Here is a 16,776-nt window from a genome sequence, read left to right as displayed (position 1 = left end):
CCCTGTATTAGGCCCTCTCCCAGGGCCTTCTATCTCTGCTGAGACTCAGAGAAAAGGACCTAAAGAGGCAAACTCTGCATCGGGTCCCCATCCAGGACATCCCATCCCTGCTATGAGCAATCTCCCAAGTATGGGCAATCCACACTTGGGGGAAAGAACTCAAAGAGACAGGAGAGGACCTCTATATCATGGAAGCTCTGCACCAGACCTCCACCCAGGGCAATCCATCCCTGCTGATACTCCAGGGAAAGACAATGACGAGGCACCCTATGTAGCAGGCCCCCTCCCAAATGCAGGATCAGCAATGAGAATATATTTTTAGCCTCCAGGCCATTTTTCTGCAAGAGGAGAGAGAAGGAAAGCCTGAATTGGAACACTTGTCACTGCAGATGCTAGATTTGATATGACTATGAAATAGGACAGCAATGCAGGAAACGCTGCATTTGAGCCTATCTTAGCTACACAGCTCAGTGACCAAATGCCTGTCCTTGACCATCTCTAAGAGCCCTTAAAGATGCTCAAGGACAAAGACATCTTTGCTCTTGACGCTCATCGTGCATGCACTGGGAAGAGTCATTAGAATGAGCAGAAGGTGCCTTGTGAATGGGATACATTGGGCTTAGTACCTAGAAAAACACGTGAGCATAAGAGTGCTGTGTCCATGAATGCAGTAATCGTGGGCGGAACGCGGGTGGGGTAGCCAGGGCAGGTGCCCTAGGTGCCACTGAGGGGAGGGTGCCATGCCAGTTCCTGCCACCCCCACCCCATTGCCCACCTGCCCAGCCCCAGGGCCCCTCAGCCACTTGCCTCCCGCTCCGGCCTAGGATCGGCAACAAGGCCTAGGATCAGAGCATCCTGCAAACTGCAGAGCAGCTCTTCTCTCCCCGCCTCTCAGTTGATCTGCGGGTGGGCGGGGCTTCCAGAGAGGCCTCTGTGTAGGCCTCCCTGAAGCCTGAACTTGGCAGGCCCCAAGGAAGCCAGGAAGAAGAAGGCAGGCAGAGCTCCCTGCAGCAGCAGACCCTCTGCCCAGAACATCCAGCACAGCTTTTGCCAGGTACTGTGAATTCCTTTTTGTGGTTTACTCCCCGCCCCATATATAGGGATCTGCTTGCCATAGGGCTTTGATATGGGTGGTGGTGGGGGGAGACTGAGAAGTCTGAATATTTAATTTAAAACAGAGTGGAAACTTTGCTGGCTTTAAAAACAAAAACTATCTAAAAAGCCCTATAAGTGGCTTGTTTCATGGAAGAAAATTACAAAATCTTCTGGAACAATATTATATTCATTCATTCATTCATTCACTCACTCATAAATGCACTTATGTTCAAGTTGTTTTGCAACCCAGAAGGTCTGAGTGAGAACTGTGAAGCATGTGTGTGCTTTTGTTTTATTTTATTTTTCTTGTGTGTGAACTGCTCCCCACTAACTTGCAGGGACTTCAGGGTAAATCTGGCCAACATGTGAATGCAGCACCTCCATTCCAGAGGAGATGTGTGTTAAAGGGCTTTAAAAGCCTCCTGTGAAAAACCTCCTGGAATCAAACTTTACTGAATTTGTTCAGAATTCTGAGAAAACAAATATAGGCTCACCCTGCATGCTTGAAAGTCTCCTTTGCTAATCTGCAGCGAGGGGGCCATTTTAATCATTCATCTTTCTAGTGTGTTCTAGGCATTAAAAGTAGCACAAACATATAGTACTCAATGTATATCACTATATATTGTGAAGTGTGCATGTGTGTATTCAGTGAAATGTATTTCCAGGCAGCATACTTATTTTGAAATATCAGCCTTAAATCCTTGGGGGCCTGGGGTGTGTGGACGCCCTGGACTTTGAGGGGCTGGGGGCCCATTTTAAAATCTCATCTCTGGGCCCATTCCAACCTTGCTATGCCCCCCTATGCCACTACACATGGGTTTCTGCACAACACCTGCACAGAAGAAACTCCCATGTAGAAAATGTGTCTCTTGTAAATTGACCCTGAATTTTACATCCATGACTGGGATAACTGAGAGTTAGAGTCAATAATAAAAGAACAGCACACTGCTTGTGACAGGAAGGGGCAAATTACAATGATTTCTTAGTCTGGCGGGGGCTGGTTTTGGCCCTGGCAGAACTTGGCTGTCTGCTCCTGTTGCAAATGCCTCTGGCTAGTGTGGCAAACTAATGTATCCTCCTCCCTCTTGGTGTCAAAGTAAGCACTAGTGTGGTGAATGCACATATACCCCATCATGAGCCAACAATCATCACAAGACAAAGGCTGGCAGGAATCATTCACTGGTTTATAGACTTCCCCCGCCACCTTCTTCTTCCCCTATTTTGCTAGTGGCTATTTGGGCAGGTGATCCTCTAGGACAAAGTCATGTTTTTTAAAAAGCATGAGATGAGACAGGGAAAATGACACTTGGAATCCTCGCATAACTCCTGACTGTTGTTCTAAGTCTTTTGCAGAGATGGCTCATGTTTTCAGGTTTTGATCAACAACCATGTCTAGATGGTACAGTGTTCCTTTTAACAGGGATTTCCAGATATTGTTGACTACAAGTCCCATCATTCCTGTTTGGACAGGGGCGCAATTTCAGTGCTCGTCCTAGGCGCTATTTTCCCTAGATACGCCTCTGATTGTTAGTTGATTATTTTATGAAAGGATGCTCCAGAGGTTCCTAGATCTGCTCAAGACAACCTTTAAAGAAATCACAACAAAAGCTTTGTGTAGTCTGGTGGTTAGCCTTTAATACAGTAGAAAATAAAAAGTATGTATCAATCAGTATTTTCCCAATCTGTTTTTAAAAAGCATGGATACATGATTAAAGACTGCACTGTGACACCTTATGTTATTAATAATAATAATAATTTAAAATGTAGATTGCGAAAGAAGCGCACAAGAGTACACCAACCCAATGAAGAATGGTTTTGACTACAATTGTATCTGCTATATTAAAAAAAATATTTTTAGTGACAGAGTAGAAAAACTGTCTCGCATTGCTGTAGAAATGAGCTCATACTTGAAAGTCAAATTAAAACTTGATCCTCTCCTCTGTTGTAATTATGGTGGCATCTGCAAAGACTTGTCCTGCAATAACATTCTATATGAGGCAAGCAGGGCAGAGCTCTGCAGCTCCATCTCATTTGCCTTTATAAACCTCTTCTTATTGGCTTTGTTACATTAATTTGCCACAGTAATTTTGCACCAGCCAGCAAACTTAGAGTAAGGCATTGGGGCGATGGATGGATGGAAACCTGTGGAGCATCTGCCTCCACACAACACAGCAGATAAAAATTCTCTGTGTTGCATTCAGTCAGAGCTTCCTTGCTGGCTTATAATGTATAATCCCTTTCTCAGTTCAGCTGCTGTTTGTCTCTCCCCTCCGCCAATTACAGTACTCATATTCCAATTACACAGCAGGGGATGGGGAAGAGTACCATAACAAAGCGACCATTCTAGATTTAACATTGTCATCGTAGTTGGTTCTGGAAATGTTCAAAGAAATACTTTTGTTTAGAAGATGAGATGGAGATAGTTGACAATGATCTGCTTTTAAAAAGGTCATTAAGTATGACCAACTGTGCACTCTCTCTTTCTCCCTCTCTGTTTCTAGCATGGTGCATTCAGCAAGGTGTATTCAGTCTTCTTACTGAGAATCTCAGACCTCATGGGATGTCTAGTTATCCCTCATGTGGTTTTTCATACATCTTCAATCCAAGTCTCGCAACCATCAGCAAACTTCAAAAGGAAAAAACATGTTATCAGTTCATGGACATAACAGAAAGGTTCGAAGTTATCTTTCTTGTTCTTTTTTGCTTTGTATCCATAGCCTCCCTCCAGTCCACCCAAAACTTTTGGACGCTGATGGATGGGGCAAAGCAAATATATTGCCTAATACTTGTCCATCGTGGTGATAATCCCCCTTCTCAGTCTTGTCAAGCAGGCACTAAAAAATCCTTATGAACAAGTTGGAGAATTGCACTAGAGCTAATGCTCTTATTCTTTCACAGCACTGAAATGCTCACAAAATCATAAGAGCCTTGCTGTATCAGTTCAAAGGTCCATCTACACCAGGATATATGCTCTTATTTCTCTTTCAGAAATCTAACATGTGGAGCAAAATTTACCCTCCTGAAATGCATTGTGTCCCTTCTACAGCCTGCAAATATTTTTTTTCCTGATGCTGCTATTAGGGTGGGGAGTAAGAAGTAGTTTTTCGTTGAGCAGAAACTAGCTGATGAGCAGAATCTAGTTGATGGGCACAGACATGGGGACGGGTTAGAGAAGAAGATAATATTTTGGGAGGTGACCCTTGCACCCACTCCCTTCAGAGCCTGCTCAACATGAACCTAATTTATTGTACTTGATTTCAATTTATTTTCAATTTAATTTCAATTAAAATTAGGTACATGTTGAGCAGCCTTTGAACACTGTGGGTGTGAGGGCCACCTCCAAAGATGTTCTGCTCATCAGTTCTTCATCTTATTTAATAAATGCTATTAAGTTTACAACAGAAGTGCTATACATTTTGGTGGGCATTTTTAAAAACCAAAATGACAGCCCAGTTCTATCCATGCTTACTTAGAGCAAGCCCCATTGATTTCAATAGGACTGACTCTCAGGCAAGTGTGCAGAGGACAGGACTGTATTCTTAGCACTGAAAACAAGAAAAGCAAAAGTGTGCAGCATAATACCTTGCCCCAGCAATCAATCCTGCAGGCATGAATTTCCCCGAGTTGTAGAATCGGATCCCCATAAGGCCAGCCAAGGTTCCAGAAGCAACTAATTGAAAGGTAAAAGCCAAAGCAGCATTATCTCATGGGCAGTAATTTGAAGGATGGCCAATTTGGCAGAGAGTCATAAAGAAAACCACAGTATCAAGTAAGAAAAACTCTCCGGTTAGAAACATACACCACTGTTAAAACCTTTTCAACTGAACTTTTTAGTTTTTAAAGTGCTTTTAATTCCTTCCATCTCCTTTTAAAAACACAATATATATTAATGACAAACTATAAAAAGTTCCTTTAGCATAGCACAATTCTCAGAAATACCATCCTAATTATAGAGTTGATATAAATTAAATCCTATGTCTCATCTAACTTCTGAGAAAGTGAGACAGATGCTGAACAGCATCACAGACTTGAGCAGAACTGCTTGAAGAGCAGAGAGCATTTACTCTTGGACATATCCAAATGGTGCCTTCCCAAGGTTCACAACTGAGAACATGGGAAGTGTCTTAGAGAAAGACAGATTTCTTCTCCACGACTTCCCCCAAACAACCTGTCAATCACTATGGAAAGTAAAAATGTGTAGCCGTCACTATCTCTTTTAGTTCCTTAGCAAACACGGCTGTGTACCAGTCACTAGCATTGGTAGGTCTGGATTTTAGGGGGGAATCACCAGAATTTGGGGGGGGGGGAGGTTTCCAGTTCTCAGAGCCTGACATCCAGACTAAATTATTTATTAGTAGTCCCAATGAAATGGTAACAATTAAAATCCCATTATTTTAATGGGATTACTCATGAGTAATTTAGACTAGTGGAAAACCAGAGCCTTCTCAAAGTGCCATTGGTGGATCTTGTAACACCAGCCTTGCTTTCTTGCTCAAGGCCCTGTCTATGTGGATGAAGGAGGCTATTTACCCCCAGGTCAGACTGGATGAACACACAAGGACTTTTCCAGACAGACAGTTTATTGCACAATAAAAGTACAATTTTTACTCGTTTATTACATGGGACCCAGAGGCCTTCCTTCAAGAATTCACTTCATTTGTGAGGACATGGCATTTCACCTGTCATACCTTGCAGCTGGCAACCAATTCTGGCCTGACAGCATCCAATGCTACTGCATGTGCTGTGCAGAATGTTTGTGTGAGTGTCGTGGGAACTTACTGAATAGTGCCTGTGACGCTGCAAGCAGCAGTGTGGCTTCCCTTCATACCAGTGCCATTTTTCAACATTTTAATTTACAGTTTACACATGATTCCATTCTTAAATGATGCTATGCATATTTATTTGACATATTTGTATACTGCCCAAAATGCAAGTCTCTGGGCAGTTTACAACAAAACAAAACAAAACAAAAAGGTTATCACATTACAACAATTTAAAAGGTCAAAACTATTAAAAACCAAACAATTAAAACAGTACCCAGAATGTTGGGGGCAATATGCTAAATCATTGTAAACCGCTTAGAGAGCTCCAGCTATAAAGCAGTATATAAATGTAAGTGCTATTGCTATTGCTATCTTCTTAAAAGCCTGGGTGAACAAATGTGTGTACACCAGAACGGATTTCCTAGTACAAAACATAATGCATGAAATGGCCCCAAACTTATACCAAACTGTTACCTAATAAAAGCCAATATTTAGCTTTGTAGTTTCATGCATCTATATCTTATATCACTTGTTCACTACAATGGATTTTTTCCAGTGTCAACAAAATCAGTCCTAGTGAACAAGTGATATAGCATACAGATGCATTCAGAAGTACTATAAGAGTTATTTTTAATCTATTCTGCATATGCAAGTTTTTAACATACTTACTGAGGGAAAGCCAAATGTTCTTTGAGTCTTGAGACAGTTGGTAAGCTCCCAATCCAGCTAACCCCCCAAAAAGAAGACCAGCAGCCAAAGATGGGGTGCTACCTTGAATAAATGAAACAAACTGCATTTCAGTAGGCATATATTAGATACACAGACTGAATCAATAACTTAAGCTTATTTTGACTATTTGACATAAGGGAAAGACTATTAGGACTGTTGATCTTGGCTCACACATAATTTGGCTCACATATAACTGCAGGCTAGGATTTGGCCATTTATACTCAAGCGCCAAGTCTGCATGTCCAATCCTCCCGTTAATGCTCCAATTTCCTTTCTTCCTTGTTTGATCAAACCATAGTTTGATATTATATCTGGTTTGTATCCCTATTCTCTCAGTCATCCTTGTCCTCATGACAGAATTTAACATTCACTTTGGTGTCCTTTAAAACAAGCACTTAGAACATTATTCTTGCGAGGATAATCCTGCACTATTCTAGGAAGGTGGCCTCAGGAGACTGCTCCTACTCTTGTCATCAGTGTATATATAGATTGGTGAAATGGAATCAATGAAGTGTCACCACATTTGGTTACTGCTGAATGGTCCCATTAAAATAGGCTTAAGGGCTACCTTAAGAGGCGCAGCAGGGAAATGCTTGACTAACAAGTAGAAGGTTGCCGATTTGAACCCCCGCTGCTCCTATATCGGGCAGCAGCGATATAGGAAGATGCTGAAAGGTATCATCTCTTACTGCGTGGGAGGAGGCAATGGTAAACCCCTCCTGTATTCTACCAAAGACAACCACAGGGCTCTGTGGGTGCCAAGAGTCGAAATCAATTTGACGGCACACTTTACCTTTAAGGGAGCACACCAATGCCTATTGCTGATGCCGCCTGTTCCATTTGTGGGTCAAACCTAAATAGGACTTGAAGCATCAAGGGCACTATTTTAAAAAGGTCAAGTATTTTCTCTCTAGTCATTTGGCCTCCACCCCTGGAATACCGCTGTAATAATGTGAAATGACTGGTCATTTTCATAAGTGCACTACACAAGTACTGCCCTTGTGAGTAAAATGCCAGTGCTGGGATTCAAAAGCTTTTCTAGAGTTCCTTTCCCAGGTACCTTAACAAACATAATTGCCTGGTAAGGCCCTGCTTCCTTCCTTTTCCTGTATTTTGCTTGCACTTTAACTATGGAGGAGTTCAGATGAAGGACAACACCAACACTTATCTGGCCCCGCCCAAACAACCCACACCCAGATTATCCTCTATTCCCGTTTCCAAAGGGCCATATGTCTAAATATCATTCCTACCTCTCCAACTGTTGCACAAAACTGAGATGAAAGTCCCTACGACATGAAGACTGTTGGTCACAAATCAATACAAAGATTTTCCATTGAGGTTAATGGGAGCTACAGATGTAGCTCGAAGAGGACATGTCCTTGAGGGTTTTTGTTGTTGTTGTTGTTGTTTTAAGTACTCTGATCTCCAGTATGGCTAACGCTAGTTCTTTAGTGACCTTCCTTGCTAAATTATTAATATGTAGGAAAAGCCATTGGTGGGAGGGGAAAACAATTATTTTACGTCATCAGCACAAAAGCTACTATTAGTTGTGTGTTTAATTTGTATACAGAATGTTTATAAGATTATTTAATATTTGACAGGGTTAGAAATGTGAAGGTTCGGGGAGGGGGGAACCCAATAAACTAGAAAGGACACATTTTGTACATGCTTTTCTTACAAATAATTTTTAAACTGTAAATTGATCTTAGGGTGAAACTAGGAGTCTGCTAAGCAGCTCCTGCGGCACTGTGGCAATGCCTTTGTATATCATAGCCTCCAATTCCTCAGTTGCCTCAGGTACTTCCATCTTCTGTATCAAGTCTATCTGAATACACACACAATAAAGGAATAAACGAAATGTGAAAGCAGGAAGCTGCTTAATGCATGCAAACCATCCATTTCCTGAAACCCACACAACTCAAAGTGAGAATTCACTGATCAGACAAATAAACTTCCTTAAAGTGAAAACAATGGGACTACAACTAAATGTAAAGAAGACTAAACTAATGACAATGGGTACAGCAACCAGCCCCAGAACCGACAATGAAGTGGTGGACAGGGATGTGCACGAACCAGTTCGCAGGCCATGTTAGAGGCCTGCGAACCAGTTCACTGGTCCGGCAGACCATTGCCGGGGTGTGTGTGTGTTGCTTTAAGGGCGGGTGTGTGTGTTGTACTTACCCCTCCCGCCGCTTTTCCCCTTCCGGCACTCCATTTTCAAGTAAAATCTTTGGGGCGACAGCAGTCCTCCCTGCCACCCCTGCTAAAAAGCGGAAGTAACTTCTGCGCATGTGGTCGCTGCTGTGCGCATCACGCACGTCACTGTGACATGTGCGGCGCGCACACGTTGACAGCGGGCACAGTGGCAGAGGGTGCATGCACAGATGTTACTTCCACGTTTGGCAGGCAACAAGTGGGCAGGGGCGGCAGGGAGGACCGCTGCCACCCCGAAGATTTTACTTGAAAATGGAGAGCCGGAGGGGGGAAAGCAGCGGGAAGGGTAAGTACAACCCCCCTGCCCTTAAAGCAACACACACACCCCAGCGTTGGACTGCACCTCCACAGTCCGTGCACATCCCTAGTGATGGATAGCTTCTGCATTTTAGGATCGACCATCAACTGTAAAGGATTCAGCAGTCAAGAAATATGTCACAGACTAGCACTTGGTAGAGTGGCAATGAAGGCCTTGGAAAGGATGTTTAAATGCCATGAATGTATAGATGCTGTGACGTGTCTATACTTAGAAAGATTAGAATCGTTTAGACAATCGTTTTCCCCGTGACACTCTATGGATGCGAAAGGTGGAGTTTGAAGAAGCAAGTTAGAAAAAGTATTGTCGCTTTTGAACTTTTGTGCTGGAGAAAGTTTTTGAGGATACCATGGACAGCCAGGAAAACGAACAAATGGATCATGGAACAAATCAATCCAGAATTTTCACTTGAGGCACAAATGATCAGACTCAAACTATTATACTTCGGACACATTATGCGAAGATCCAACTCCCTTGAGAAGTCCATAATTCTGGGAAAAGTTGAAGGAAAGAGAAGAAGAGGACAACTAGCAGCAAGGTGAATGTACCACTGAGAGACCTTAAAGGCCAAGTTGAAGGCAGATCATCCTGGAGAGAATCTATCTATGTGGTCGCTAAGAGTCAACACCAACTTGATGGCACTTAATCAATCAATCAATCAATCAATCAATCAATCAATCAACCTTAAGTGGACAAGCCCAAAAACTCCCCTCTACCTTACACAAATAGTATGGTTGTGTATATTTCTATGACAAGCCAGATTCTGCAGTTTGCGGCAGAAAAACAAATTCATGTGTGTGGTGGTAGGAGAACGTGTGCTTCATACTACTAAAAAAAAGCCACTCAGAGTCTGAAAACACACTTTCATATGGACATGGATTGTATGTTTCGAGTGGACACTTGGCTAGAACAAAAATAAAGCACCCCAGTGCCACAATCAATAGATTATTGGGGGGTAGTTTTGTGCTATTTTTTGTTTACCAAATGAAGACAGTAAATGGTAGTAGCTTTACTTTGTGGACATTGGCCAACATGTTGTGCAGTGAAATGCAGGCAGTTCTGAACCTCCCACACTGCTGCAGGCACCCTCATACCCCAATGCAGACACTCTCGTCGTGCAAGAACATTCTTGCACAAATACTTGAACTGATGTAATTGCACTTCCACGACATGACTTGCATTGGAAATAATGTAAGCAGTGTCATGGAAGTGCAATCACACCAGTTTAAGTATTTTAGCAAGTGCATTCTTGCATAAGAGCGCCGCAAAGTCAGCCACTGTCACCTGCATACAATATCCCAAAAGGACTAAGGGCAGCTTCAGACATTTAAAAAATGTTCTGTACTTTAGGGAGAAGGGAGAGGAAGTTCCATCCCTGCCGAGTAACATACCTACGCACCCTGTGGCTCATGCTCACAGCATGTCTGAAAAGGGCAGAGCCTTACCCGTCATGGGGCACTCCCTTGATTGCGAGGGTGGATCAATCCAGTCTTGCAATCACGAGAGTGCCTGCCATCACAGATAGGGTTCTGCCCTCTTTAGACAAGCCCCACTGTAAGCATGAGTAGCGGGGTGCGCGGGTGAGTAGTACGGCAGGGATGGGACATCCTCTCCCTTCGCCCTGCAGCACACAGCTACAGCAGGGCATTTTAATAACATCTGAAGCTGCCTTAAGATGAAGAGCCACTTTTGTGAATTCTACAAAAAACTACCACCAACAAAACCAGTGTGCCCCAAGTAGGATTTTTACCCCAGTTGTTTGAATAAGGGTTTTTATTTAAATTCTGCTAGCATTTTCACGTATGGGTGGGATATAAAATAAAAATTGACCAATTTTTCTCTAGCTACTGTGGTAATAGTTGTATATCGTTCAGGGCTATGATGTGGCACTGTGTGGGGAGAAGGGAAAGGTTTGGAAAGAGAAATTAAAAGTTAGTTTCTGTTTCAGCTCAACATGGCGTCCAGGCTCTTTGCTATCTCCACATGGTGTCAGAGTGGGGAATAACTGCTTGCAGGACACAGCAAACTTCATTATGGAAACAAGGAGACACAGAATCAAGTCTACTAACCCTGTAGGACAACCAGCTACTGCTCCTGTTCCTGCATAGGACAGTTCCCGCCACCTGAGAACAGAGGCCCATGACACTTGCGAGTCAGCTCCTGTGCAGGATTACTTATAAACAAGTCCCACCAAGATCGATGGAGCTCATTCCCAAATAAATGTGCACAGAACTGCAGCCTTCCTATGTAATATTATGATATACTAAGACATAGATGTACTGGCATTCCTTAATTATGTTATAGGAATTTTTATATGTTAGCTTTAAAAATCTTGGTGCTAATAGCTGAAAAGCATGCCATGCAACTACACATAAAAATACCGTAGTTCCTAGGAAACTATGGCTGCATCTACAGAGGGGTTCACTGCATGATATTTTGTGCTTTTCTCCAGTGCACATTTGCATGAAGAATGTAATGTGTGACCTGGAACCAACAAGCACTGTTTGCAGGTCCAGGAATAGCAGTGTTGCTTACACTGCTCAAAATTAGGGTGTTGCAGTAGGGTATTGGTATGCAGGAACAGATAGCCTTTTGTGAGCTTATCATGCCAAAGCAGTTCATCAAATACGAGAGTATCCATTATCTGCAGCATACCATCAGTCTCCTGCAGCAAGAACAAACAACAGCAGTTGCATCTGCCTAACCCTGCCTCCCGTCAAAAGTCACATATTTCTTTTTCATAAGAGGGGCTTCCATTTCAGAGAATCAGTTAGTTACAGAAAATAGAGAGTATAAGGATATAATACTATACCTGCTTTGGCATAGCCCATTATCCCACCAGAAGCCACTAAAATTGCATAGCCATAGCCAATCCAGTCTAATCCCATTCTAGAACATAAACAAAATACAAAGTTGACTTAATGTGTTAATTTGGAGATTGATCATCATTACTTTTCAATATGTGGAAATCACAGTTGCAATGCTGACTTTGCCCTCTTCAGACATCCCAAAAGAGGGTACTATGTACCCAGGTAGAAGTCTGCCAGCCAGACATGCTCCCACGTGTTCCGATGCACTCTGTGGCCACATGCCCTTCTCACCCCAGCAGATAAGTGGTGGAGAGAGCAGGGGGTGATGCCAGCACCTTGTTGTCAGGGGGCATGGCTAGCCGACATGCTCCTGGTCCCCTATGTCCACTTTTAGAATGGCTGAAGAGGGCTGTTTGTTGTACAGTACTAAGTTGTCTTAACTGCTGAGCATCTGCTTGGTTCCTATGACACATAATTTGAGAATGCACATTAATCACTTTGTAAATAAGATCAGAACATTTGCTAGCCTGCTGCCCGGATATGTTTTAATCACTAGTGCCACATGGAAAATCTACAAGAAAAACCAACCAACTAATGCTATTCCCAGTTACAAATCCTTCTCTGCCAGGAGGCAATTTTTACTTGCCACAAGTGACAATGTGAACGACTGTTCTCAAGCCTACATATTCCTGTTAGCTGACAGTGCTCTTTCAATTTATTTTGACAGTGTTTCTAATAAAAATAAATACAGGCTGCAATTGCAAGCACACTTACTAGGAAAGGGCTTACTTCTGAGTAATTTTAGGCTAATAAAATGTCGTACTAAACATCTACGGGTTGGAGTCATATGCATCCACATTTACGTTTCCTAAACAAGTGCTGAATCTGCATTTGAGAGGTGTGGTGGGAGGGGGACACTGCATCCCAAAGTTTAGTTTTCTTTTCCCAAAACTGTCCCCAAACAAGTCTAACAACAGGATTATTATGTGAGCTAACACACGATTTTGAGCTCTTGCAAGGAGCTACACGAAGTTATTGCCATTTTTACAAAGTGGAGTAACTCCAACAAGATCAGTATATAAAAGTGCACCCGCTAATTTCATGCAGTTCAGCACCACTAAAACGCAATCACTTGCAAACTAAACGCAAATATTCATTTGTTAAAAACATTTAATTTAGAAAGTAACTCTTGCAGGAACATCTTCCCTCAGCTCTAGAATTCGAATTCGAATTTTTGAGAGTATATCTAAAATCTTAATATTCAGTCTGAGAAAAGAGTTTTGTGTTCTGTGCAACTATCGTTTTGTAAGATCCAATAAAAAGCCCAGTCACTCTCCTAATAACAACAACCTACAGCCAGAACTAAAAGCAAACCATGAGCTGCTTTCTCAAGAACACGGGCAGGAATGTTCATTATAAAGTTACTTACTCTGCTGTTTAGCCGCAGTAGAACGTTCGCAACGCAGCGCAAGAAGAGGAACGCCGCCTAGCTCAACCTTCCAAAATCGAACCCTCCCGGGAATGGAATGACGATAGAGGAGGAATCATGCACGTGACACGGGACAATGAGAGCAACTCCCTGGGTTGCATGTTGCAAAGCTGCGGCCAAACAACATATTGCCCGGCGTTCTCTGGCCTTTGGCTAGCTTTGCTTCTGACAGAAAGCAACGACGTCAGCGTCAAATGCAAAGTAGTTTTTACGTGGAGAGATTTTCCACCAAACGTCACAAAAGGTTCCCAAGATGTTTTCACGAGACTCTCAGTGTTTTCCCTACATCCTAAAGTAGTGTCTGACAACTAGATGGACAAGGCTATGCACCCATTGCCTTACAAAATCATCTTCTCTTTTGTTTTCTACAATTATCGAGGCATTTCTCATGGCTTGGGGGTTTTTTAAAAAATTTTTTTTACCATGCCTAAAATCTATCCGCAACCCCGTTGTTACAATACTCTTTCCTAAAACAAAAGTAAAAAACGTCCGTTTTCTCTATAGATTCAGTATGGTTTTTAAAAAATGACACAGGTCTGGCTGCAGGCCTGAGCACATTTACTACGGGGTAATACCCCATAATAAATGCTCCCAGGCCTGCACAGGGGTAAATAAAACTGAACCCATATACAGAGGCGTATCTAGGGAAAATAGTGCCTAGGGCAAGCAGTGAAATTGCGCCCCTGTCCAAACAGGAATGATGGGACTTGTAGTCAACAATATCTGGAAATCCCTGTTAAAAGGAACACTGTACCATCTAGACATGGTTGTTGATCAAAACCTGAAAACATGAGCCATCTCTGTAAAAGACTTAGAACAACAGTCAGGAGTTATGTGAGGATTCCAAGTGTCAAAAGGCACTTCCAAGTGTCAAAAGTGTCAAAAGCCTTTTGCGCGTGGTGGAATGGCAAATTTCTTTTGGGGCTAACTGTGTCTTATATTTTAATGCCAGCCTTTATAGGGGGTCATTTGGTTCTTCCTATCTACAGTACCTTCCAGAAAACGAAAGCAAGGAAGGAGAAGGCTTTTTGTAGGTGCACACCACAGCTCAGCTGCTGTGACTGTTCAGAGCCTGCAGCAGCCAGAATAGGCATTAACCTTAATCTGTCTCTGGTGTTGGGTTATAAGTCTCTGTGCTTGAGCAATAGCTGCACCAACACATGCAAACCAGGGCTTTCTCAGTTGCCTTTTTCCTCTTCTCAGCAGTCATTTCACAATAGCAGGCAGGAATTGCAGATTGTATTGCACTGAAGGATTTGACTGCACATTGTCTTTCATACTGAAGCATTGTCATTCAAGCATACCACCACAGGAACAAAAAGTGTAGTCTTCTTCTAACTGTAAGGTGCAATTGATATTATAGGATGATCTTGGGGGTGGGGGGGTTGCAACATAAACTCTATAATACCAGTGCATACTGATGCTGAGAGAGGGGAAATATCAGCACTACTTCACATAGTTAACATGTGTAGAGGCTTGGTCTATGAAAGGACATTTTGGGAGGATTCTAAGTAGGAACATTTAAACACCTGGCCAAGTGAGAAACTTTGAAAAGTTATTGCTGCCCCTGTGGTGAATATAGAGGATGAGGTTCCTTGTTTTGCTTTTTAAATACTTTATGTGTTTAATTTTTGCAGAAAAGTACAAAATAAAATTAAAAAAACCAACTCCGCTCAGGAGCAAAAAAACAGCAGCACTATCTTGTTTCTCATGTAAAGACCTTTGCAAGCTGTCATTAGTAGTTATTGTGTCAGTCAGTGTGTTGGGAGCTGATAGTACCTTGTTGCCTTCAGAGGAGTGCCAAGGCCTGCTGTGGCAGTTTTGCTTCACCGCATTAAGTAATGATTGTTCGGTGCTGCTTGTGGACACTTTTTCATTCCTGTTTCTTGGCTGAACATTTCAACTTCAGAAAGGTTAGGACAATTGGGCAGAAGGAATCTGTTTTAGTTGGGATTTGTCTTTATCTGGAAGAAAAGGAAAACCTTTTCCATTCATTTGACAGAATTAGCCATTTTGCTGCACCTTCTTACAAAGTAGAGCCCTGGCCAAAACTCACCTGAATGCCTCTGTGAGCATCTGTGGTGCATGACAGGCAGAGCTCTTCACAGAGCTCTTCGCATCATAGGAGATCTGCCAGGGGGAAAAAGTAGCAACACTGTTGGAGGGAATAGGTGGAGGAGATTATTTCTGCCTACATAAGATTCATTTTAGCCCCTTTGACAGGCCTGTTTGAATCATAATGCCGAGGCTATATGTCAGCCATATCCCAAAAGACACTGAAATCTCTTGTTTTTCCCCCTTTACATGGTTTCCAAAACTATGAGTTCTATCATGATCCTTACAAGTCGCAATATATGACTGGTGTACTATGTACAGTCTGGCGACCACACATTTGGCAGGCCTGCTCTGGATCTCACAGTTGTACAAGCTGTTTACAGAGGGTACAGATCTAAACACAGGTACAGTTGTGAACAAATAACGGTTCACATGTTATGCTGAATGCAGGTACAGCAGTATACTTCCTGTCTGTACCATGCATTTGAGGGTTACTGAACTCGGTTCATTTTTAAAATGTGTGCAGGTACATTCGTTCACATGAAAACACACAAGCGTACAGCCATCTGAATGCAGGTAGAACATAATGAGGCTGTTCTCACACACAGCTAAACTCAGGCTAGGGAAGCCCAGTGTGGGTTAGGCTATGCGTGAGAAACTCTTGAGATCAGGCCCAATCCTGGCAGGGCAGCACCACTTAGCCCCGCTTTCAAACCCAGCTCTTAGCCAGGGTTAAGGGCTCAAGCAAGCCCTTAACTTAAGCTCTGCAATCATGTGTTCTCTGGGGCTATGTTTATCCCCCACCGGACACATCTGTCTCCTGGGTGGATCCTGCAGTGCATCATGTGTGTCGCATTGTGGGATCTCCAGAGCTCCACTACAGGCACACAGCACAGATCATCTGGGAGCGTGGTTGTCACTCCCAGTAACATTGGAGCAGTCGTCTGGAGCGAAGGTAAGCTTAACCAGCCTTCCCCCTCGTCCACCCAGTTGTATGAACTACCTCTGTGTCCGAATAGGGCTATGTAGCGTATCATCTGGAGGTTATAGTTAATGGTAAAATATACCCACTACTGTGGCATTTTAGACAATGTAATTGAATAGATTAAATAAATTTGTGCAAAGGTTAGTGAGAGACTTTAATTCTGTTCCATGCCAAGCATTTTTGCAGTTTTGGAATCTTTTGCCAGAGCATGCTATAAGTAGAGTTGCTGACTCTTCCTCGGGATGTTTTCCAATATTTTCTTCCTGTATGTTTGATAATATTGAGCCATTATAATCTCCAGAATTGTGTTCAATAGTAAC

At 42.7% G+C, this 16,776-nt stretch overlaps 1 protein-coding gene and 1 long non-coding RNA gene across 2 annotated transcripts; one reads left to right on the top strand and one right to left on the bottom strand.

Moving 5' to 3' along the window:
- The first annotated feature begins 581 nt into the window (after positions 1-581).
- Positions 582-11,354, top strand: LOC128352881 (uncharacterized). Its single transcript, XR_008320675.1, has 2 exons — positions 582-1,054; positions 11,066-11,354. It is a non-coding gene; the product is annotated as an uncharacterized LOC128352881 (long non-coding RNA).
- LOC128352880 (transmembrane protein 14C-like) lies at positions 2,705-14,315 on the bottom strand. Its single transcript, XM_053313426.1, has 5 exons — positions 13,357-14,315; positions 11,930-12,006; positions 6,528-6,629; positions 4,678-4,765; positions 2,705-3,721 (listed from the first exon to the last, which is right to left on the bottom strand). The coding sequence occupies exons 2-5, from the start codon at positions 12,003-12,005 to the stop codon at positions 3,664-3,666; spliced, it is 324 nt and encodes a 107-aa protein (XP_053169401.1). The 5' UTR covers position 12,006; positions 13,357-14,315; the 3' UTR covers positions 2,705-3,663.
- Positions 14,316-16,776: the final 2,461 nt, after the last annotated feature.

This window comes from Hemicordylus capensis, chromosome 4 (genome assembly GCF_027244095.1).
Source record: "Hemicordylus capensis ecotype Gifberg chromosome 4, rHemCap1.1.pri, whole genome shotgun sequence".
In the NCBI taxonomy this organism is placed as follows: domain Eukaryota; kingdom Metazoa; phylum Chordata; class Lepidosauria; order Squamata; family Cordylidae; genus Hemicordylus; species Hemicordylus capensis.
Note: the sequence above shows the minus strand (reverse complement) of the source record. Positions and strands in the feature narration are given on the sequence as shown.